General features: G+C 37.1%; 1 protein-coding gene across 3 annotated transcripts in view; it reads left to right on the top strand.

Annotated features, from left to right (window-relative positions):
- The window catches only part of CC2D2B (coiled-coil and C2 domain containing 2B), a 37,671-nt gene that overhangs the window by 10,823 nt on the left and 1,853 nt on the right, over window positions 1-24,995 (top strand). Inside the window, exons 11-37 of one of the 3 annotated variants that reach the window (XM_081189454.1) lie at window positions 931-1,140; window positions 1,468-1,565; window positions 2,663-2,803; window positions 3,558-3,684; window positions 3,979-4,100; window positions 5,721-5,898; window positions 6,690-6,840; window positions 7,867-8,014; window positions 8,098-8,236; window positions 8,566-8,769; window positions 9,284-9,373; window positions 9,834-9,928; window positions 10,220-10,390; window positions 11,827-11,929; window positions 12,599-12,708; window positions 13,641-13,737; window positions 14,259-14,357; window positions 14,529-14,711; window positions 15,605-15,808; window positions 16,168-16,257; window positions 17,141-17,254; window positions 18,600-18,734; window positions 20,774-20,896; window positions 22,151-22,209; window positions 23,593-23,770; window positions 24,192-24,482; window positions 24,618-24,922. In XM_081189454.1, the coding sequence (XP_081045580.1) occupies window positions 931-1,140; window positions 1,468-1,565; window positions 2,663-2,803; window positions 3,558-3,684; window positions 3,979-4,100; window positions 5,721-5,898; window positions 6,690-6,840; window positions 7,867-8,014; window positions 8,098-8,236; window positions 8,566-8,769; window positions 9,284-9,373; window positions 9,834-9,928; window positions 10,220-10,390; window positions 11,827-11,929; window positions 12,599-12,708; window positions 13,641-13,737; window positions 14,259-14,357; window positions 14,529-14,711; window positions 15,605-15,808; window positions 16,168-16,257; window positions 17,141-17,254; window positions 18,600-18,734; window positions 20,774-20,896; window positions 22,151-22,209; window positions 23,593-23,770; window positions 24,192-24,380 (3,558 nt within the window). In that variant the 3' untranslated portion in view covers window positions 24,381-24,482; window positions 24,618-24,922. Of the gene's footprint in view, window positions 1-930; window positions 1,141-1,467; window positions 1,566-2,662; window positions 2,804-3,557; window positions 3,685-3,978; window positions 4,101-5,720; window positions 5,899-6,689; window positions 6,841-7,866; window positions 8,015-8,097; window positions 8,237-8,565; window positions 8,770-9,283; window positions 9,374-9,833; window positions 9,929-10,219; window positions 10,391-11,826; window positions 11,930-12,598; window positions 12,709-13,640; window positions 13,738-14,258; window positions 14,358-14,528; window positions 14,712-15,604; window positions 15,809-16,167; window positions 16,258-17,140; window positions 17,255-18,599; window positions 18,735-20,773; window positions 20,897-22,150; window positions 22,210-22,468; window positions 23,064-23,592; window positions 23,771-24,191; window positions 24,483-24,617; window positions 24,923-24,995 lie in introns of those variants that run through there. The other 2 variants (XM_081189456.1, XM_081189455.1) reach the window with 2 other exon arrangements.

Raw genomic sequence — 24,995 nt, 5'->3', positions numbered from 1 at the left:
GTGATTTCTATAAATTAGTTTGCTAAGGAATCAAACACACATGAAGTTAAATAATGGTCTGAAAGCACACCACCTTGTTCATAGGTAGGGTCTCATTAGTACACAAGTGTCTGGAAATCACACGTACTTGGGTGCTATGTCTTGGGTGCTATGATGAAAGAAATTTAGGATATTAATCCGATAAAATTAATATTAAAAATGTTTAGTTTATCTGAAGTAAGACTAATAGTCACCACTTAGAATAAACACCTTTGATTTGGGGTGGAGGTATGTTTATCATGCCTTTTTACATATGTAATATTTATGCTCTCATGTAAAATACACCTTTAATTTTTGTAGATGTGATAAATTCTTGAACAGTGGTACCTCGGGTTACATATGCTTCAGGTTACATACGCTTCAGGTTACAGACTCCGCTAACCCAGAAATATTACCTCGGGTTAAGAACTTTGTTTCAGGATGAAAACAGAAATTGCACGCCACTGGCGCAGCGGCAGCAGGAGGCCCCATTAGCTAAAGTGATGCTTCAGGTTAAGAATAGACCTCCAGAATGAATTAAGTTCTTAACCCGAGGTACCACTGTACATATATTTAAGGCTGAATCATATAGCAACTCAAAAGGACTAAATAAGAGTAAGAGTTAGTTTAGTAACCAAGAATTAAGACAGAAATAGTTTTTAGGAGAGTCAATTTACGAGAGTAGCATCACTTTCCACAGTGTAGACTTACACACATTTTTCTCCACTGTTATCTCTGGTCAAGGAGGTTATTCAGGTTTTTTTTAATGTTGTGAAAACCTAGAAAACAAAGCAAAAACTACCTATCAGAGCCAAAAACATGTATGCCAGATGAAGTAATTCCTCATTTAAACCATATCCAACTCTGAAAAACTTGTTGCTTCACCTCAAATTTACTTTTTTTTAAACACAGGCAATGCAACCTCAACTGGAAAACTGCATCATAACTAAGTCAGAGGAACAGAGCAAAATTTATCAACTGGATCTTAACATATCAAGTATTGTGTTTAGCCATCATTTTTTTTTCAACTGTGAACAAGTACTGGCTGCCAGGTTGCTTGACCTTTATGACTGCTTTCAACAACGGCAGCAGCAAAACGTTACTCTCTTGCTATCTGAAAAAGTAAGAAAATGCTTTATCTTATAGTTTTAGTTATAAGGTATGATGGAAAAGGCTTTAAGACTTCAGGATGTCACAGCTTGAAGACTTGGTGTCTTCATTCTGACAGAATGGGCGGTAAAATGGCAAATGTAAATCCATGTAAATGAATGCAAAGTGATGCATATCAGGGCAGGAAAAAACCAACAACCCTAAATATCCAGAAAGGATATTGTCCTGTAGAGTGTGACACTTTCATTTAAAAATATTAATAATTTTAACAAAATATCACATGAAGTTATTTGCTAATAAAAGAATTAATGCATTTTAATAAATTATTTTTAATTACAGCTCAAAGCATTAATAAGTTCCACAAAATTACTGGAAAGTAACTTAAAAACAAGTGAGCTAAGTACGAAAACTTTGAAGGATTACAGATCACAAATAAGGTACCTATTTAAAATGGGGCAGGAGGAGGAATTGACCGTGCTATAGGTATATACTGCTTTGGTTAGTTCTGATTTCCAAGAGTGCAAAATTGAAAATAGTGAGTAATCTGCATTGACTCAAAATCAATTCCCTGAGGCAACTGATTAAGCTGCTTTGAGGTTTTAACCACATTGTCCCACCCCCATCAAGTAAAAAATAAATTCTATGAAATAAAATGAAAAACAAACATCACCATCATTTCAAATTGTTACCCACCCTTCAGCATCAGATCCCAGGGTAATTTATAACAATGTAAAATTCAAAAAAGTTAAAGTTGCAGTTCCAGGAATAGGGTGGGTGCTGTAAATAAGTATCTTGGGTGTCAAAGCCCAGGTAAAGGAGTGCATCTTCAGCATACAGTGGAAACTATGTACTGTGAAAGTACCAGATGCAGATACATGTAAATTGTTATTCTGTTATTTAGTTGTAGGTCTAGGCCCAGACCTCTTTTTCTTGGAAGTGGGTAGCATTAGTGGGTAGTTTGGTGGGTGTCAATCTGAATAGTACAATGAATCCCTTCCAATTCTTGGGCTCCTGCATCTGTGCAGATGGAATGTACAGGCTTGCCAAACCAATTCCTTTATTAAGGTAATGACTTTGTCTGGTTTGTTAAGCACCATGATTAGCATAACCAAAGAAGTTGCTCTGTGCCATACAACAAATGGGTGGGATTTCCCCTACCCACCCACTCTCTTGCGTAGGAGAGCATTGGCATCCTCTTGCCTATGAGCTGGAAGCAGGAGACACAGATATGAAGTGAGCTTAAGTTGTATATATGTGGAAATAAAACCATCTATCCTAAAGATGCCACAGTCTCTGCTGACCTTCATTCCAAGCAAACCAAATTCTGGGCAAAGTGCTGGAACCCCTAGAATCTCTCACTGCTTGGAAACTGGGGCAGTGTGTAACTACATTTATAAAATACGTTAATTGCAGGGGAAATGAATGTACAATTTATGTCATGATTTTAGATTTAGTTTAACAACTGCAAATCATTAAATGGAATTTTAAGTTTGTGCTCAGGTGTTTTTTTCTGTTTTGCATTATAAAATACAAGAAATACCAGAATATTACATGATATAGAACACCAAAGAGATAAATGCTTAATACAAAGTATTATGAAAGTATGGAAACAAATAAAATCTCTACGGAGACAGCAAGGATTTGTTAGTTCTACTGTCAGGCTGCAATTTCAAAAGTAAGTGGTAATGATTATCTTTCATATATGATTTTTAATTCTTCAGAAAGATTTAATCTAGTCCTTGTGTGTTTGTGTTTCTCAAAGAGAAGAAATGGAATTTATCGCAGTTTGTGTGTTTATATGTACTGATAAACAGCTTGATATCTTTAAAATCTCTAAAAATTAATCTAAAATCTAAAAAGACAAGAAGCAGGATTTTGTGTGCTCAGTAAACTAACAATATTTGGAGATCAAGGAGTATGTTTCTCTGAGGGTGTGATGTAGGGCAGTATATTTTGTTGGAAAGCTTAGGCCAGGCTTCCTCAACCTCGGCCCTCCAGATGTTTTGAGACTACAATTCCCAGCATCCCTGACCACTGGTCCTGCTAGCTAGGGATCATGGGAGTTGTAGGCCAAAAACAGCTGGAGGGCCGAGGTTGAAGAAGCCTGGCTTAGGCTGTGTGCCTCCATCTAAGCTTAACCTGTATATTTGTAAATAAATTCAAATATTACAAGATGCAGTGGACCTCCAAAGATTTCCTTTCAAAGGAACAAAACTCAGATAATAGCTGCAGAGGCAGAGCACTGGAGGGCTATAATTGGGTGTGAGAAGAGTGATGGGTGAAAGAGGTAGCAAAGAGGTTAAGCACTTCCTTTCTCCAGTTATATCCTCTTCACATTAAAAAGGGAGAGGAATCATACAACCAAATGTCAGATAACATTTGAGCCTGAATGTAGAGGTTTCATTGTTTTCTCCCCATCTTTCAATAAGGCTGACATATATCTCAGAACTTGATGAATTCGAAGGCAACATATCAGAAGATAATGAAAATGCTCCAAGAGACGAAAGATATACTGATTTATCAAACAAATTTTCAGCAGCTGGAAGAAGACAGAAGGTTCTTAATTTGAAGGAGTTGCAGAATAGTAAATCATTGTGCCATAGGAAAATGGCTGTGATTAGCACTGTTCCCTGTTGGTTTGTGCTCAGTTAATTTCTGGCGCTTATTGTAGAAATCTGGTTGACCTTATGAATATTTTATATACAGTGTAAATTCAGAATAGAAGAGTACTCTATCTCATTCATGCCAGTATAAGCTTATTACACCAGGTTTTTTAATTGGAATGCAGATATTGTGGTTTGTTTGAAATAATATATTGGGTGCAATGAAAATACAAATATTGATTTCTAGGGATGCTTGGATTCAGCTCATACCTTCCAAACCGCAATGGACATCAGAGGGATAAATGAACCTCTTTTGGTACCTCATCTTACCTTTGTAACAGAAATAACAGCAGACGACATGTGCCCTCTGTGAGTTGCAGGTTTCCTTTTTTTTTAGTTTTACAAAGCACCTATATAAAAACGTATTTCCCCAGTAGTATAAATACTACTGGGGGGAAATTTATACATGTGTATATCTATCTATGTATATCTATCTAGATATCTAGATAGATAGATAGAAAGATAGATATAGATATATAGATTATATATGGCACAAAGAGAAGACTGTGCACCTGTAGTTTTCTGCTTATTTATTGAGTTTTATAATGCTTTATGGTGGGGGAAGGGGGGAAATGCCCCTTAAGTGAGCCAGCCCCCAGCCAGCCCATCCCACACCTCAGTTTGCTTCTGAAAGTGGAGATGACAATGACAATAGCCTATGCATGTCTGATATCCAGAAAGAACTATGTTCCACTGGTTCTTTCCACCCCACCATTATGCCCATTACTGTATATTAATGCTGTCCTCCAAGACTATTTCTGAAGTTCAGCATTTCCCATCTTGAAGCAGTAGGGGGAGCCAAATCCTATGTGAAGACCATCACTGAAGGGAAAACCTGGAAATTTCCTGGATGTTTGGCTGCCAGTTACTCTGAATTTCTGCTAATTGTAGGACACAGTGCACTATGGGTATAATCCAGTTATATCCATCGGCTTATGCAGGCCCGTCTTACCCATTGAGGCTAGTGACACGGGGCGCCAGGGTGCCAAGTTCTGGAGGGCGCCAGGCAAGAGTCTGGGGAACACCAAACAAGCGTGCTGAGTGAGCAAGGGTTCGTGCGCTGCTCCCACTGAGCGTTGGCTCGGTTTTTTCCCTTTTAGCCTGCAGGCGCCGAATTGTGCGGCGTGCCAGAATGCTAAAAGGGAAAAAACCGAGCTGACACTTGGCTGGAGCGGCGCACGGTGTGCTGCCTGCCATGGCCACTGCGGCACAAAGCGGCCAGCTGAGCCAGGAGGCACTGTGGCCAGCCTCCGCCTCTTCCCCACTGGAGAGCCGCCCTCCAGCCACTGCCCGCCTCCTCTAGCCTTAAAAAAAGGTCAACTCTGGGAAAGGGGGGCACGGGAAGGATCTTTGCACCATGGCACCGAATTTGCTTAAGACGGCCCTGTGCTTATGCAACATAAATCTTCTGGTTTACCATCTCCCCCCCCCCCATGTCCCCAAATCTGCCCTGGAGTATCCCCCAGCCCTTTGGAGCAGATTTGGGGTATGTGGGAGCTGCAGGTTAGAGGAGAGGAAGAAGCAGTTTCACTGTGTGAGCAATGGCTCCCTAATTTTTGGAGCTCTTAATAATTCTTGTGATAAAAAGAAACACATATATGAGAATTGTGACTTCAAACCCAGTGATAGAAAGAAAATGTATCTTTATTATTGATTTCAAAATCTTTAATAACTTTGCACAAGTTAAAGAAAATATGTGATTATGCTGTAATCCCCCACTTTTTGGTTTGACATGGAATATATAATTAATATTCAATTTAATTCTGTACACATTAAACATTTAAAATGTTTGCCATAGTGAGAACCAATGTAGGAAAAGTGTGAGCACATATTTTATTGTATTTTGAAAGTTTCCTCTGATTTGTTGGCTGGTTGTGTATATAAATATTAATATATTATTTGATCTGGTCTGTATTCCGGTATGTTTAGAGATGAACGACAGAGAAGGGAAAAAGTCAAAATGGAAAAATACTTTATTAAAATATATTACAACAATAAATTGGTCTCCTCTACTTCCGAAGCGCCTCTTCAGCAGGATTTTAAAGTAATATTTCAGCAAATTTTTAGAATTCAAGTATTAAACTGGCCTGAATCTCTTCGATTAGAGGTATGCCTAGTTATATGATAAAAATAGTTCAACAGTGTACCATAGCTGAAGCTGTTCTTTACAAACCATGCACTTTGAAGAAAATTGGTTTGTATTTTGATGTAATATTTAAGAACTATTGTTTGTACTCAGCACAGCTTCCTGTATTTTTATTTTAATGTGCGAATCTATGGTGTTTCATAATGTGTGAAAATGTCACATGTCTTTTTCACGCTTGTCAGGATTTTGGCATCTCAAATTTCCGTGGCGCCCTGTGCAACGCCAAAATCTGGCACTCCCTGCCTCTTGCCTTCCATTGGATATCATAGTTGTGGCACCTGCTTCAGCACCCCAGACGCTCCTTGCCCGGAGTGATTGTACCAGTCACACTCCCCTAGACCCACCTTTGATGCTGTGTTATATTATCTGTACATGCCAGTGGAAAGTGGGGCCAATTGTGGCTTCCTTGTAGGACGTGCATATGGTAAAGAAGAAAATATGTAGTTACATTTTGGGAGTACATCATTAGTCCATGTGATACAGCCACTGATTTTGTAATGTGTGGATTTTAGAATATATTTATAATCTTAGATCAGTGGTACCTTTTACACAATATTGTGCTGTACTGATGACTACTTGTTTACTTAAAAAGAATCCACTTTGCACTAGGTACAGTACTGATTTATATCAGCCTTTTAATACGTGTATAATAGGGTTTCTTTGCATATATTTCTTTTCTTGCCTTTCTTTGGTTAAGCTGACACAGCTTAATCTTCTTTTTTAAAAACATTGGGTGATTTGTTTAATTTTAGATATTTGAATCAAGTAAAAAACTGACTTTGTTGGCCAAAGTGTACTTACCTCTTCCCAATAATGTTACATTGAAAAGCAAAGATGTTTTGGAGGAGGCAGAGTTTAGTTGTGAACAACAAGTTAAACCTTCCAATGGGGCAGTGGGAAGCAGTAAGTTCATAATATATATTTTTAACTACTATATGCTACAATATGTCTCTGTGGATGATCAGTACAGGAAACTAGATATGGGAAGGGTGCCTCTATTAAGTCTGCTGCCTGTCAGTATGATAATGGCTTTCTTTTTTAAAAATGCTTATTTCTCCCATTATATCCAGTGATATATTTGATAGAATTAAAAGGTTTTTACATAGAGCCCCCAAACTCTGAGGATATTTAGCTTTCTACCTTTAGACCTCTGATAAGTCACTGTGAGGGCTAGTCAATATGCAATGATGGCAGATCCATGCATTTAGATGTAGCTCGATGGGCATAGCCAAGGGGGGGCAGCTGCCCCCCTGAAACAAAACAAACAATAAATACAAATCTGAGGTTCTGCCCTCCCTAACAAAAAACTCGGCTACACCCATATGTAGAACTGTCCCAGTCACAGAGTAAAAGGAGCACAGGTAAGGGGTGTAAAACCTACCCTTCACTGACAGCTTACCTTCTTAGAGCATATCATCATGATTCAAACACCAAGCATTTATGGGGTAACAGGCTGTGAAGAGGTAAATTGAGGGTATTAAGGTTTCAATCAACTGTAAAGTCTTTTATTATTCAAAAACAGACCATCATATCCTCCCTCTTCATGTGAGTGGGCAGATCCACGTTTAAACACACGAAACTGCTGTTGTCATGATTAGTTTGGCCTCAACACTGCAGTCCAACCATTTCCATTATCATCATGGTGGCCAGGATACTTCACTCTGATCACTTGTTTTTTATCAGAAAAAAACCCCCAGCTCAGGAATTTGGGTATAAATTGGATGTATGGCAGTTATCATTAATTCACTCAAATGATGTAAAAGTAGGAATGCTTGGGGGTGTTAATGGTAGTTTATATCTCATATTTGTTTTCTCTCTCTCGTCTGTGTAGGCTTATCCACATTGCGGCATTATTGTTAGTAATAATATGTTAAACATAATTATAAGGTCTTGTTATCAAAAGGCTTATTTCAGTTATGTTTTTGACAGATGTATCTTTTTTCCTTGATGAAAAGGAAAGAGAAGAACTATGTATTCTGACATCAGGAAAATTAATGTATTCTTTATCTTGGACAGTTGATGACACAGGAGCTCCTTTAGCACCCACATTTCAGCCCCTTCATGTTGCCTGCATTAGGTAGTAAGGTTTATATTTGCTGAATAGAGTTCCATCATGATGAGACTTGTTTATCCCTTTAATTCTTTTTTCTTTTTCTTTAGTGTGCCAAGGTGTATTGATTCAGGAAAAGGAACTGGAATTTGGCAACATTATGACATACAGAAACTAATTGAGTGGGCAAAAGAAGCCAATATTGATCCAAATAACCCTGATTATTTGGATTTGATTGAGATAATCATGGTAAATATTTAAGTCTCAGTAGCTAGTGTATCAGTTGATACTTAGGTCTTTGTCATATCAGAGACTTTTTGGAAATGTGAGGTGTGCATCTGACACACATTTTGCTGAGTTCCTGAACCAGGTTTGCAAGATCGATGCACCTGCACTTTCTGATGTGCAAAAGTTGTGTTTTCAATTGTTATTCTTTATCATTTCAGCATGCATGTGGAACATAACATTGCAAGCGGTATTAAGAGAAGTAAATTTTTTAGTTTAAATTTAAGAACAACAGCCATACTTATTTGTTGTAGGCAACTAACTTGCTAAATAAATTATTTTATATTTCCTAGTATACAAAATCCTTGGAGCAAAATGAATCAAAATACTTTCGTCTTGAACAGCTGCAAGAAGAATTTAACTTTGTTACTGCAGAAGAGATTACAAATTGTAAACGTTTCCAGCTGTTGCAGCTGAGAAGCTTGGGACAGTTAGATTTCTATGGTTTCCAGCAAATTCCTCTGTATGACAGAGAAATACCAGACACAGTCTTTCAGGTATTCCACTTTAAAAACAAATGTTGGCCTACAATTTTGGATACTGTTTGCTTGAATACAAACAGTATTGGCTATGTGTTTCATTCTAATATCCACATTCATGTTGGGCAATATTGATTATGTATTTTTAGGAATGGAGCTTTATGATGCCTTTCTACATAGTTTTAGTAAATTCATTTTAAAAATTTATTTCCATCTTGTCTTTCTTTCAAGAAGCTCAAGACTGCATACATAATCCCAGGCTCTTGAATAACATATGGAGAAAACAGAAAACAAGGAAATATCAAATATTTAATGTTTATATAGGAAATCAAAGATATACATTAATTCATACAAAAAAGTACTTAGAAAGTATTATTCTAAAGCTGAGGGACAAAATGCTTGAGAGTTATGCGAGTTCCCCAGATACAATGAAAAATGGAACATAATTGTAGCAAATTAACTTGTATATGGCCAGCTGCACAATCCAGTGAAAATTATTGCTTTATGATTAATGAACTAATTCTTGTTTCAGGCATATGGGAACCAGTTAGAAAAGGACATGATGACAGATGCAGATCCTATTTCTGCACGAAGGAATAGTTCTGCCACTTTTGTTAGGATGGTATGATACTTTTCATAAATTTAATATGAAGCATAAATGGCTACAGAAGAACTGGAAATACAGCTAGGTATTTCAGTCTGGGTTGGGTTCAAGGACTGTTTGAGTCGTCTTGTGTCAAACTTGGTTTCAAACTTGGTATGCCTATGAAGCATCAAAATTGTCATCACTGCACCTGCAACAATGATCATATGTAGCACACCTGTGCTTAACTGTCCCCACCATTTGCTGTTGGGATCTGGAGGAACCCTTTCAATTCCCACTTAGAACTAAAAGTAATATCTGATTTCAAAATAATAAATAAATAAATAATAGATTTTATCCATATCACGTTCTAAAAACGTAGTCTATAATGCAAAAACATTTGAGGTATATTGGACCTTACAATATTGGTGTCTATGTAGCTAAACCCATGATGATTTAGTTTCAGATTGCATTCATCGAGTCTCTTTTTTATATACAGATGAGAAAACAAGCTACAAAACGAATTGTGACCATTAGGCACAAGTTTAACTTATCAGATATTGTGAATGATTATGAAGAAATTATATCTATGAGGTACTATATTCATTTATTATGTAAAAGGTTAATGGACTATACCCCATTCACTTTGCTGCTTAGTGTAGGGCTATGTACATATATTTTTGGCTGTTCTATAATCTTCATAGACCACCTGATTAAAGTTTCTGAATTTTACAGTTCATTTTATTACAAAAAGCCTATAGAAAAACATTGAAGGTTAAAACTTATTTTTCTAGAATTAAGTTACAAAATGCATAATTAAGATTTAGATTTTTCTCATATAAGCATATGCAAGTCTGATCTAAATTATTTCCTTTTTTTAAATAGTGAATTGAGTAATGCAATTTTCAAGCTAGGTGAACGCAAAAGACATTTGAAACCACAAAGGAAAGAGAGGCGAAAGATCCCAGCACAGGCTGTCTCTGATGGAGATGTAAAACTTCTCATCAGAATATTGAGAGCCTATAATATTCCTGCAAGAAAGGCACCACCAACTAAGTAGGTACAGAATTCCTATATTATAAAGACCTTGACTCTTGAGAAAGACTGTTTATATCAACACATTGTGTCATAGAGAATTGCATAATGGTTGGCTTCCGTCTGTCTCGGGAGTTGCATACATATTTCATAATCTGTTCTATATGCCTATCAGTATAAAGTTTCCACTTGGAAACATCTAGAATGAAGGAACAATTTCAACTGCTAAGAACACTGCTACATATATTTTGTTAAATATCTTCAGTATCTTAAAAGTCACTGAATGAAGTGAGACAGATACAATGGTTAAGTTAGAAAAAATATTTATGGGAAAATCCAAGTATAACAAGAATTATAGGGAAAGCATATTAAAACATAGTGCATATTTTACTGCAGCTTCTAATCATCAACACATTGTTAGCATTTTGTGCTATTTTTATCCGAAGTTCAGCTGTGCAGTGAAATACTATTTTAGTGTACAGATATGTAGAAGGATTTTGTGAAAGTGTAAATGGTTAGCATAATAGCCACTAAATCTAATCAAATTATGTTGAAAAATCAAGGCTTTAGTGTACAGTATTCTGAAACAAACTAATAATAATTTTACATGTTACTGTGTTTGAAAGTATGTTTGTTCTTTTATACATTATTATGCAAGTAATTTGGATTACAAAATAGTATGCTGTAGCTGCAAGCAAACAGAGCTTTCTTTCAGAGAATCTAAATAATATTTTAACAATAATGATTGACATAGGGGGCAAATCACAAAATACTTGCTTTGGTTTAGTCTCATTGACTTGCATAGAATTACAAGCGTTATGCTGAAATTCTCCCTTAAGAGATGCATTATTCATGATTTTGCTTAAGTAGCAAAGCACAAAGAAAACTATTAACTATTATTGCTTCCAAACTCAGAATGAAGGCATGGATGGATGGATGTGGTTTAAATAAAGAGCCACAACTTTATTAAGCCACTGAATATTGAGGTACCTGCAACAGGCAGACTTATCTTAATTTAGCACACACACTCTACAAATGTGGGTGCCTACCAGGTTGTGGAGGTACAGCAACAGGGTACTGCCTCCTGCTGTCTCTGTCTTGCTTGGCCAACTCCATCTTGGCTCAGAGCCCCAGTTCAGAAGATTGCTGCTCACTGCTAACCCCTTTCACCTGGTTAGCAATTAACGGAAAGCAAGCTGGCTGCCTACCTGCTGAGATTGCGCCTCTGATAACGTTCATTTTTTTTCCTGTCTCAGTTTGCAAGTGTGTATGCTGCAATGTCAACTTTCAAAGTGGTCTTTTCCTGCCTCCACTCCAGCAGGCGTGCATTTCCACTGCCTTTTATTTCTAGTAACAACCAGCCAATTATGTACCTATACATAAGCAGGGAATCTTGATGCATGTTAATAAGGTAAACTGGCTGAAATATGCATGTAATTCTTGTTTACTATCTCAAGGGTTGGAGTTGCTAATTCACCATCCTATTTACCAAATCGTATGTCCAGAGGCAGACATATTTTATCAGGAAATTCAGCCTATTCAGCAGACCCTTTGTATGAGGTAATTATTAGAAAAACAACATTTATATGCTCCCCTCTAAATTAATTTCCAAATCATGTCTATTTTGTGTGTGCAGAAATTAGTCTAAAGACTGCAGTATGCAGTACATAGTTTCATCTTGTGGTTAAAAGTTTGCTTTCATTAAATAACAAGGCCTCTTTTTTTTGCTTCTGAATCTCAGATATTTCAGCTAATTTGAATGCTAGTATTCAGGGGGTGGAATTTGATTATTACATTGAGGGAGAAGGGAGCAATCTGTGCTTGAATAAACACCCATGCTGTGCTGGCAGGACTTCAACGAGCTTTGTGGCATAGGGATTGAAAGTTATCCTATACATTGCAGTAAAATACATTTATTTTTGGAGAATGAGGTGATTCTAAAATTTTATTTTTAATGTTGAAGACATAATGTCCTCTGCAATAAGACTAGGTAGAGAAGGGTTCAGACTGAATCCAGGACTTAGGTTGTGCTCTAGCAACACAGAGCTCCAGGGTTGGATCAGCAAGGAACAAACTAAGACTTGATGCCATACAGTAGTAGCAGACATTTTTAAAATGTCTGCAGTTTATCTAAATAACTGTAATAAGGAAAATGTCTGTGATCAATAGGCCTGAAAATGAGACAAAACCAAAATAAATTCCAGTATGTACTGCACATTTTTATTTTAGGTGGGTGTCCACCCTTTTGTAGAAGTTACCTTCCAGGACACAATCTATCAAACTAGCACTGCTGATGGCTCTCATCCATGCTGGAACGAAGAACTGCAAGTTGATTTTATGTAAGTTACGCGTATCTCACTTTTAATAATGTATACAGTACTTCAAGTTTTCTGTGGCCAAATGTTTTTTTTACATTGCATCCTGTTCTATTATTTTAAGTCTCTGATTTCAACTGTATATATCGGTTACATATGTTAAATCAGTAATCCCTGATTTTGCATGGTTGTGCAAATTATCTGAATATTATCATAGGGGTTGCCTTGCAAGGAGCTTGAAGAATATGAAATGTTGAAGGCTTCGGCCTTTTTTTTTTGTGTTTAGAAATATAGGGTTGGATCCCAGGTTTCACATTCTTGAGTAGAAGCAGTTCTGATCATGTATTTGGTGAGTGGAGGGAGTCACAGATTTCCTCCCAGCTGCAGAATCTCCTGGAGGATAAAAGATACCAGTGATGACTAGCTGTGATGGCTATGTTCTATCTTCACTTTTGGAGGCAGTATGTCTCTAAGAACCAGCTTCTTGGAATCACAAGTAGGGAGGATGCTGTTGCACTCAGGTCTTCCTTGTAGTCTTCCCATGAGCATCTGTTTGGCCAGTGTAGAAACAGGATGCTGGACTATATGTGTCTTCAGTCTGACCCAACGGGGCTCTTCTGCTACCCCACCTCCTCAACTGTTCATGGCAGGACCCATTCAGAATGGCTTGAGAAGTTATGCATAAAGATGCAGTGCACAAGCAGAACATTAAACCAAAACCTCAGTACAGTATGACAGTACAGTCATAACTCGGAAGTCAGTCCATTCCGGAAGTCTGTTCGGCTTCCAAAAGAATGTTTGAAAACCGGAACACTCACTTCTGGTTTTCGATCGTTTGGGTACTGGAACGTTCTACTCCCAAGACGTTCGAGAGCCGAGATACAACTATACATAGTTTCAGTAACTTTGTTGTCAAAATGTTTGATTTAATTTTTTTGCTTTTGTTTTTGTTTCAGCTCTCCAGGACATGATTATACTTTTTCAGGGCTATCTAAAATCAAAGACAATATAAATATTAACATTTTTGATGAATTTGTGATTGAAAAGCATGAGGTAAATTGTAGACTAAATTTGTTCGGGTAATGTGTACAAGGAATCACAGAAGGTTATAGCATAGTATGGTGGAGTACAGTATTGTATTACAGATTTTAAAGAAAAGTCTGGTATTTTGTACACCAAACCCTATTTCAGCATCATATTTGAAACTAGACAGCATTTTTTCTAAGAATGTATTTATAACCCAGCTAAATCATTTGATATTTTTACAAGTATTAGGTGTTACCTCTTGTTTCTAGTTTAAATATTTACCCTGCATTTCTTTTCAAATTGTTTATCAACACTAGAAATAAAATTGGTGATATTTAACGAGGAGAGAATATTATTGCAAATCTGTTTTGTGCCCCCAAAGTTTTTGATAAGTTGCAGCTAGGAAAATACTTAAACACCTTACACCTTGTTTAGGCAGTAAGTGAATAAAGACGTGAGATAGTTCTAAGATTCAGCTGTTGAGGAAACATAGTTGAATAATGCATACTAAAATACAAAAGATTAACACAAATTATTAACTTGGTTAGGACACATGTCCAAAAAACTGCAGTGGTCACTCCTATGTAAGAAAGAATTGGCTTGGATCAGTTATGTTTCCTTTCTCTACACTCCTGGAGCAATCAAAGGTAATGAAGAAGAATCATGTTTTTAAAGATTTTGTATCATTAATATAACTGCAGATAATGAGTTGCTTTTAACACAGCAAGATTGTAATGCAGCCATATCATTAGATTTTTAAACTCTTAACTTAATACTTGCATTTGTTTCAGTAAGCCAAATAATGTGTGTTTTCGCAGATTTGTGGTACATTTCAAGTAAATATGCCACCGGTTTTGCTTGGATATACTTGGAGTAAGACATACGTTCCTCCCAAAGAAGAATGTCATGGCCAGAACTTGAAGGAATATACTTTTTTAACCATCTTTGCCACTATTGAACCTCAAATATCTTCTACTGAAAATAATTTAGAATCAGACAAGGTTGGCCTTTATTTTTTACTCTGTTTAATAAATAGGATATTTTGCATGAAATTATTGCTTTGAAATTTATAACTGAGATTATAGGTTAAAATAAGTTTTTAAGGACTTTGGAAGAACCTGCTGGATCAGGCCAATCAGCCTTCTAGTCCATCATTCTGCTTTCACAGTGGGCAACCAGAGGCCTATGGAAAGCCCAAAAGGAGGACCTTATCACAAGAGCATTCCCCACTACTGTGGTTTCCAACAACTGGTATTCAGAAGCCCACTACCTCCAAGCATGGAAGCAGAGCATAAACACATGGCTATTAGTTATTCATGGCTGTATCCCCCATGAATTTTTCCAGTCCTTTTTTCAAACCACCCAAGTTGGTGGTCATCATTGCCTCCTGCAGAAACCTATTCCATAGTTTACATACATGCTGTGTGAAGAAGCACTTTAGTTTGTTTGTTTTGAATGTTTCAACATTCAGCTTCACTGAATGTCCATGAGTTCTAATATTAAGAGACAGGGAGAAAAACTTTTTGCTATGCACTTTCTTCAGATCAGTATAATTTTATACTGTTCCATCATGTCACCTCTTACTTTCCATTTACTGTCCATTCATTCAGTTTGTAGAGGTCTTTTTGGAGCTCTACACCAGGCATAGGCAAACTCGGCCCGCCAGATGTTTTGGGACTACAACTCCCATCATCCCTAGCTAACAGGACCAGAGGTCAGGGATGATGGGAATTGTAGTCCCAAAATAGCTGGAGGGCTGAATATGCCTATGCCTGCTCTACACAATCCCTTTTTATTTTAACAATCCTGAACAATGAATGACCCTGAACAATTTAATATCATCAGCAAAGTCAGCCACATCACTGTTCACTTCTAACTCTAGATTGTTTTTCAGTTCTTAGATCATGAAGATCAAACACTGTTGCAAAAAGCATACGTTTTTAAGCAAACATGCAAAGCATTGTTTCCAAAGAGGAGAATAATAACCTCAGCTTTTAACAATCAAGGAAGAAATATTTTAGTAACAAAGTACATTACCTCTCTGAATCCACCTCAGCAGTTATTAGATATGTGTGCTGATGAGCCTAACTCAACTTCTGTAAGTATGTAATGTTTATCACAGAATCAGCACATACTTGGTGGGCTGGGGCGCTCACAGCAGGGGTCCCACAATTAAAGGCAAACTGGTGGAAACTATGAGCTGTAAGGCTGGCATTGCAGCATTTGGTTCCAGCTATGAAACTGAGACATGTGATGCTGAGGACGGTCAATATCACAGCAAAAGCTCACATCCATCATCAGGGTGGCATAAGATCGCAGCTAACCTGTGTAAGAATGTAAAAAAAAGGTAACACAATGAGTTAATTATTGCTTGATGCCTTTAATTAAATGCCAAATGTCAGATGGATTATTTTAATATGTATTTCTGAGACAAACATACTCCTATTTGTTTTGTAGGATCTTATATCACGATTTGTGTCTTTAATTCCTTGTATATCAGACACTGGGGATGAAAACAATGATGTTGATCTTTGGATGACATCAGAGGTATATGACATTTTATTTCTTCTATGCTTTTTTTTACTGGTTTGATTTTTTAAAATATAAATTGCGTTCCTTAACCACTTTAAAAAGGATTTTATTGAAGAGCAGGGTATAAATTTGTTAAATAAAAACATGTTTTGATGTTCCTTTTAAGTCATAATAATATACCTGAAAATATGAGTAATGATGTTTGAAATGTTTCTGCAGTTCAAACAGGTTGAAGTTTGAGCGTCTTCTAAGTTAATTAAGATGAGGGGAGGGGCAGAAGCTAAACTGATAAAAGTAACAAGTCACCAGCCCTGCATAGCTTTCATGCAAGTACTATAGTCAAAAAAGAAATTCCTTAACCATGTGTATGCCACAGAATTTGATCAATATATTACACCATCGGAAAGGAAGATTTTAAGAGGAAATTACAGGTGTTATATCTGTTCCAGTTAAAATGGTAGAAAGTGTTACTAAAGCAAGACTTGCTAAAAATATGGTAGAATTAGGGCCCCACCAGAATGATGTGGGTAGTTGGCAAAACTTGGATGGGGGCATCTTCCACAGGATTACAGAGGGTTTCCGAACTTCAAAGTGGCTTTCAAAGGGGTACTTTCATCCCAAGCTAAATAAAGCAGTACAGCAGTATGAGCACCTTGAACTTAGTCTGCTTATTTTTATTATTTTCATAATTATATGTTTATATATATCAGTGGAAGTAATGTAACTTGTGAGAGCATTGTGATTTTTTTATTTTGCTACTTGAAGTTAATCTTTAAATAACATGCAAGCTGCCATTTCTGAACTTCCTCGTGGCAATGCCACTGTAGTATTATTTTGATGGGAAGATGAAGAATATATGCATTGCTTTTAAAAATGAATGATCTTATATTTCTAACAGAATTTCCTTGAACTTGGTATTGGTAGTAAAGAAGAACATGCAGTGCTTCTATGTAACTACTTTCTGTATATTGGGAAAAAAGCATGGGTACTGTTGGGAACTTCAGTGTTAGAAGTAAGTCTGGCAAAATATTTCAATCTTTGTTACTATAATTCAAGGGGTGGTGAACTTTTTCGTTCTCAGTTCAGTGCAGATCAGTATGGAGAGAATCAGTGGCAGCAGGAAACCATAGAGGGTGCATGGTTGAACGCTAAGTAGATGTTCTACTTGGTATGTCTGTGTTCAGAAGAGGAATGGCATGAAAATAAGAGTAGGCATGAACAACAGGGTCAGTAGTGAGCCCAGCACTGAAAGAGAGCAACACAAACAAGTGCAAAAACCTTGAATGGGCAAGGAAATGAACCAGCTGACTCTGGAAGTGTCATCAGCAAATTCAGCCATTGAGCCAAATGCGATGCAGGCTTCAGGTTTCCTGCCTGTGGTATAGTTCTTCTCAGAAATATAAGCCACATAACAAGTGGAACAGTATAAATTCATAGCTTTATTAGGCACTTAACTCTGAATCCAACCCATATGCTTCGGCGTAGCAGGAACAGGAGGACAGTGTTAAAAGAAGCTGCCAGATTAAAGAAAATCCATTAAAGTTATCAAATAATAAATTGTTTCAGGATAAGTTATTTCAAAACCCCGTTTAAATGGAGTGTAGTCTTATCTTTGATATTAAATGATCAATCATGTGTGATCCTTAAGATGTTGTATTATTGATTCAACGGCACCCATGGCAATAATTTCTTAATATTATTTGTTTTAGATTTATATATTCTTCATTACTTAATAATAGTTACCCACCTCTATCCCATTCTCTTGAAATAAAATGGTCCTAGCTTTTATCAAGCCAAGTTTTTATGTGAATAAGGATTGTAGGATTTCTAAAAGATACCAAATTGCTATTTTATTTCTCAGTATATTAGAAAGTATAAGGAGTAAATATAATATATAGTTTCTCCTGTATTTGTAAAGGAACAAAAACTATACATAGGACCCAATAGTAATCTTTTGGCAATGTAAAAACTGGAATAAACAAGCAGTATAGATATGGCAATAATCCAAGAGTAGAAACAGAGAGAATTTCCATTACTAGGAGAATGATGAAATATGATCTTGGATATGGTATACATGTTGAAATTGATAGCTATTCTAAAGGTTAACAAGAGAGCAAGGGTCTTATTGAAAAATAGTCATTGTTCATAAAGTATTAGTGTAATAACAAAGTGCAAGATAATGTGTTTTATTCATTTCTTCCTTCCCTCTTGTATAAACACAGACATTATAGGTTAAGTGTAGCTTTATTTATTTTCTTATTTTTTCCATGTTATAGAGGCAGGAAAATAGAGTTTCTTAGCATTTTTTTGGTAATTTTTTTAACAACAAAGCTGGCTGTATCCTTTGCTTATTACAGGGGAAAGTAGCTTATGTAGCAACACAAGAAAATGGAGAGTATTTTCTGTGGAATCCACTGAGTGGCCAGTGCTATAAGCAATTTGATGCATTTTGCCCTCTACAGAGTGTTGATTGTTTAATCAGCTGGGAAAATGTAAGTATGATTAAATAGAAATTAAGTAGAATAACAATATACTGTTACAAGCTTCCGGCATCATTGTGGGAAGATTCATTGGCAGTGGTGGGTTTGTAATACTGTATTTCTTTACAGTAACAGAACATAGTGACGACAAATACACCCTTCTAAGTAGATTTAACAGCTTGCACCAGATTTCCAGAGAGCAACATTTATGTTCTGGCCCTCCTCCTGCAGCCCTCTTTCCACCTAATTTCAGCTGTAAAGCTCTCAGGCAGCTCACCCATTCACTCACATTTAAATTACCAACCAATTTTAGGTGCTTTTCCTCAGCTGAAGAAGGCCCAGGACATACCCAGCTCGAGCCTGATAACTATATTTGCCGATAAAAGTTCCCATTAACCATCCCTGTTGTGAAAATGTTGTAATCTGGGTAGAGAAATCAGCAATATTATGCCACTAATGAGGGATCTTTGTAAAGTTTGGGAATTAATACAATTATTGTTTGTTTCCAGGTTGGTGGCAATGAGTCTCCAGCTAATATATCATTCTACAATATAGTCATATTTGGGACTATTAAATCTGTAAAAGTTTTATAAAATACTGTAGAAAATCCATCTGGACCAAGAAATTTTCACACTTCTGGTTTTTAATTGCCTCTTTTATTCATTCTTCTTTAATTACCCATTCCATAAGTTTTGCCTCAGCTTCCTTTACAGTTGGTATTTGTGTTGTGCTTAAAAAATTGTATCATTTCTGAAGGGGGGACTTTGAGGAGTACAAGGAGGAGAAAAATTCTTTATACTTCTCAGATTTGTTATGTAGAAAATACTTTTCTCCTGGTTTAGTTTTAATGGCAGTTATAGTTTCTTTATTGCTTTTATTTCATAATCTTGTGGCTAAGAGTTTAGACCCCCTTCCCCCCAGATTCGTATTTTGTTTTAAGTACAGCTGTATCATAGTTTCTTTATTTCTATGGTCTCCAATTCTTTCCACTTTATTTGCAATTTTTTAAAAGCACTTTTGATCCTGTAACTGTGTGTTTGTTCCAGAAGGGAAATTTCCTGTTCCAGTTGTCATTTTTGTGTGCTACGTGATATGTTTAAAAGGATTTTTCCTGTATACATGCCCCTTTCAACACTGCCTTCATTGTTTCCCACAATAGACCAGAGCTTATTCCTTCCGTATTATTTTCCTTATTTCCCCCCCTAATATTTTAGTCAGTCTTTCTCTTATTACAGTCATACCTCGGGTTAAAGTCGCTTCAGGTTGAGCGCTTTCAGGTTGCATTCTGTGGCAACCCAGAAGTAACGGAACGGGTTACTTCCAGGTTTCGCTGTTCGTGCATGTGCAGACGCTCAAAATGACATCATGCGCAGAAGCGGCAAATCGTGACCCACAGGCGCAGGTTGCGTTCTGCTCAGGATGCGAACGGGGATCCGGAACGGATCCCGTTCGCATCCAGAGGTACCACTGTTATTAATTTGTTATGAAATACCCTAGTGAGGTTGTATGTTCAACTGGAGTGAATTCAAATTTTGTGCAGACTGGGGCATGCTCTGTTATTTTGATCTCTCCTATTTGTGTTCTTTCACCACATTTAACAGTGGGGTGGATGTCAATAGGAAGTCTATTCTGGATCACAAGCTAAGCACTGGGTACACATATGTGAGTCATATCTCTCGGATTCATCTCCCCACAGACATTCCTTAGTCCCCACTATTGTATAAACCTCACCAGTTTCAGTTGGTTTCTGCCTTTGTTAAGTTCTGTAGTGCTGCTACATTTCTGGGTCAGCCCACTTGTTTTGCAAAACTCCATATAAACACTGGACCTTCCATATTTTGAATCAAATCCAGTATAGACTGATGGTATTATGTATTAATTTCAGTGTATGTGGAAATGGGAGTATCATTCAGTGACAGCAGATGTTTTGTAAGCAGAAGGTCCTAAGTTCAGTCCATGGCATTTCCAGCTAAAAGGATATGTTGTAGCAGAACTAGTTCAAATATGTGTTTATTTCAATTATTTATTGTTTACATTTTATGTCTTGATAGGTCTGGTTCAACATACAGCAGAACAGTTCACCAATGTGTGTCAGTTTTGATATTTCAAAGGAAAGCTTATGGAAACAGTTTCTTCCATACCATGTTCAGGATTTAAAAATGCAGACCGTACAGGTGACAAATATTTCAAAAAGTACTTACCTTGCAAGTGACTTACCCAGTGGGGCAGAGCCTCACTGGATGAGCCTACATATTACATATTGTGGAAAGAAGAATTTGAGCTAGAATTCTGCTTTAAAAAATTGCAAGTTGCTCTGATACCGGAGAGCTGTGTGTGCATTTAAATCAGGGGTGAGGAACCTCCATGTCACAGGCCTAATTAGACCCACCAAGATTCTCAGTTTGGTCTGTGGAGCTATTTTGGGCAAACCACACCTACCTGTCAGTCAAAAGGCATCAAACACAAAAATAATGCGAGCCTTTGTTGTACAAAGCAGTTTAGCAGGGGCACTCAAAAAGGGTGGTCTTCAACATCATTCAATCAACTTTAGGTCAGTGTAGAAGACACAGGTTTTTACTATTTAATAGATACCATCATAGGATGGAATGCTGGATTGTAGAAATTCTGTTTCCACATCTCAAAATTAGCTTTGAGCCTTGCATCCTGGAACATGAATCTATATTTCAAGAATACAACTTGAATTTACTAATATATATCTCGGTAATTTTTCTTCCTTTCCTTAACAACATTTATACATGGCTTAACCTCAAAACAGTTTACATAAAATAGTATACAATATTCATAAGGAAATAACCATTAAACCAGCAGACTTTAAAAATAAGTAGACAGATTGTGTCCACATGGAAACAGACAGTTCAATTCTTTACCGTCGGCATAGCTCAGTCAGTAGAGCCCGAGACTCTTATTCTCAGGGTCATGGGTTTGAGTTGGGCAAAGGATTCCTGCATTAAAGGGGGTTGGACTAGATAATGCTCATGATTCCTTCCAACTCTACAATTGTATGGTTCTATAATTCTTTTAGGAGGAAAGAAACATGCAGTCTCATGGAATCTGGAACCGGAACCACAGGCTAATCCAACATTTCCTCATAGTGGGAAAACAGATGAGAGCTGAAGTTAGAGGGAGGAGTCTATTGTCAATTTTATCTGTGCTCTCACTCCTCCTCCATCAGTGTTAGCATTTTTCTACACAACTTCTCTCATTATTAATCTCCATACCACAAGCAATATTTAATTGGTGCCAGTTATACTTCAGGAATCTCACTCCCTGACCATATTATACATTACAGCTGCATTTTCCTTCTAACGTATGCTGTGCTTTGTATCAAAAAACTGTGATACCTTCAGAAAATCGTTCCAGATCCTGCTTAATGTGTATCTGTATATATTGTACAATATCTGTTTTAGCAAGAAGAACTATTTTACACCCCAACTGATGTAAGTTTAGTCGTGGAGCTACAAAATAGGTATGTACTTTAAACAACATTCTTTCAAATAACTTTTAAAGTTTAGGAGCTTTGGATCAAACTACACGCTATGTTAATAATGGTAGTGGTTTTTTTAAAGCATTTAATGTTACCACTCTTATTTTCAAAGAAAAGCAGCAGGCTGTAGTTATATCATATCATATTGTGGAAGGAAATACCATAGTTTAAATATGCATTGTGTGAAGAAGTGATTCTTCTTGTCTGTTCTAATCTTCCACTGTATAATCCTGTGTTCTAGTATTATGAGAGAGGCCTGAACTCAGACTGAAAAGAGTCTATGTAATACACCATCACCAACCTGTCAAGCATCTTCCATAAAAAAGAAAACAGTGAAATAGTATTCTAGGTCCAAGATTTGTTTCATTTTTGATGTCCTCTACTTTGGGCTAATGAAGGTGATGAATGGTTGGTGAAAGACCCCGTGTGAGAGGCAGGCAAGGGAAGATCTCCCAGGGTGAGGGGCTAAGAGAAGAAAGGAAAGCTCCCAGTTGAGAGCTGGAAGAGTCTATCCCCTTCAGTGTGAGACTAGGGTTAATATCTACTTTAGAAGGGGGTTTTGTTTCCCCCCTTTCTCTTTTCTCTCTTTTTTTGGTTTTATATACTTATTGTTTTTTATTATAATATATGATTAAAGGTAAAGGTAAAGGGACCCCTGACCATTAGGTCCAGTCATGACCGACTCTGGGGTTGCGGTGCTCATCTTGCTTTATTGGCCGAGGGAGCTGGCGTACAGCTTCCGGGTCATGTGGCCAGCATGACTGAGCCGCTTCTGGCGAACCAGAGCAGCGCACGGAAATGCTGTTTATCTTCCCGCCGGAGCGGTACCTATTTATCTACTTGCACTTTCAACTGCACTTTCAACTTGCACTTTCTACTTCCAACTGCTAGGTTGGCAGGAGCAGGGACTGAGCAACGGGAGCTCACCCCGTCGCGGGGATTCGAACTGCCAACCTGATCGGCAAGCCCGCGTCCCTAATATATGATTAACTGGCATCAATTTAAAAGATGCCAAAAAAAAGAAGTTTTTTCATCCAGCCTGCTGACCAGAAGGAAGCCTTGTAATAAGTCATCTGCCTTCTTCTGTTGCAGTGTCAGTTATGCCACTCAAAAGGCAAGGCCCATTAGCAAACTTGACATCATGACCACTTTCCATTCAGCCTCTCTTCCTTCTTATCATAGCTTCTCTTGCATGTATGGTTTGTATGTAATTTTCCCCTTTGCAAATATTGTTTCTGTCCTACATTCCATGACATCCACTAATTTAGACGTTTTGTCACTACAATGTTAATACAACACTACGTTTTGTTAATACAATGCTGTAATGGTTACTGTTCATGCTGCAACTTTTTTTAAAAAATACAGGATTGAAAAGACTTTGAAAAAGAAATTTATGGAATGGCGATCTCAGCAGCCAACTCGGTGGCATCGACAGTGTACCAGTGTCTTACGACAAATTCTCTCAAATCTAGAATTTAGAAATGGACAGACAGCTAGAGAAAAAGAAGAAAATAATTTGGAGGCTTTCCAGGAACATTACTGGGTTAGTGTTTATGCTGCTAGATTATTGAAATGTCCTGTTCTCAGGGACACTCACTCCCATTATTTCTGCTCTTATAAAGGGGGGGCGGGTTGGATCTTTGCAGTCAGGACTGAGCCACAGGCAGACATCACTTAGGAGCTAGGCACAAGGGTTAAGAGATAAGGGATCAAGCCCAAGATTTAGAGTTGAGGGGGCCAGTGCTCAGAGGTAAAGCCGGAACTCAGAACCAGAACTTAATTATTTCACTAGGTGGCCTTGTTTTTATTTAAACAAACTTCAGACATGAAACACAGTGTTAAGATACTGAAAAATGTTACAGAATTTATACTTTCTAAAGTTTAATATCATTGCTGAGCAAATATGCAACGTTTGATGTTTGACAGAGTGATTATTTTATAATTTAATTTCTAATTTTTTGTAGGTTACAGGATTTCCTATTCAAATGCCATATCTGGATCTACAGTCAATAACTGAAGCTGTTTATCAGACAGGAATTCATTCTTCAGAGGTTCCCAACACAGAATTTGCTCTTGCTGTGTATATTCATCCTTACCCAAATAACATGTTATCTGTCTGGATATATTTAGTATCTTTGGTACGCCATCAGTAAGCAGTACCACAAAACTCTTCAGGAATCAAGAATTTTGATGCAGCCTTGAGGAGCTTGCTGATTGTGATGTCTGAATTTTCACTCTTATATCAACAAGTAGTAGTTATGTCTTGAGATTCACATTGCTTTTGCAGAGATTATCTCTTAAATGTTCCTCACATATTGCTTACTAGATATATGTAAAAATGCTGTTCATTTGTAATTGTATTAACTTGTGTTTTCATTTACTTTCTGCAGTGGTAAACAGCATGAAAAAGATTTTAATAATCAGAAAATAAAAGCTTTCCTTGCACACATCTCTATATTGCAAGATTTAAATTAGCCAAAATGTTATATTGCTGGTTCAAGGACATGCGTTTCTAATGACTACCCAGTGAAAGCACCCTTGAATCAATACTCACCATAAAGCCAAGGGACCAAATCTCCTTTACCTTTGGATAATGTCTGAAATGGCATATTAGCCAGTGATTTGGTTCATTCTGTAGACACTCCTGCATACCATCCTATGCTCAATAGTCAGTGTCTTCCAAGTTTGCAGTTATGTATGTTTTGTATTTCCTTTAGTACAAGAGTAGAAATACATTGTTGAATAGCTAGCTGTAGAATTCTATGTCA

This window comes from Podarcis bocagei (genome assembly GCF_964188305.1).
Source record: "Podarcis bocagei genome assembly, chromosome: 4".
Lineage (NCBI taxonomy): Eukaryota > Metazoa > Chordata > Lepidosauria > Squamata > Lacertidae > Podarcis > Podarcis bocagei.
The sequence above is the reverse complement of the archived record's forward strand: the minus strand, read 5'-3'. Positions and strand labels throughout refer to the sequence as shown.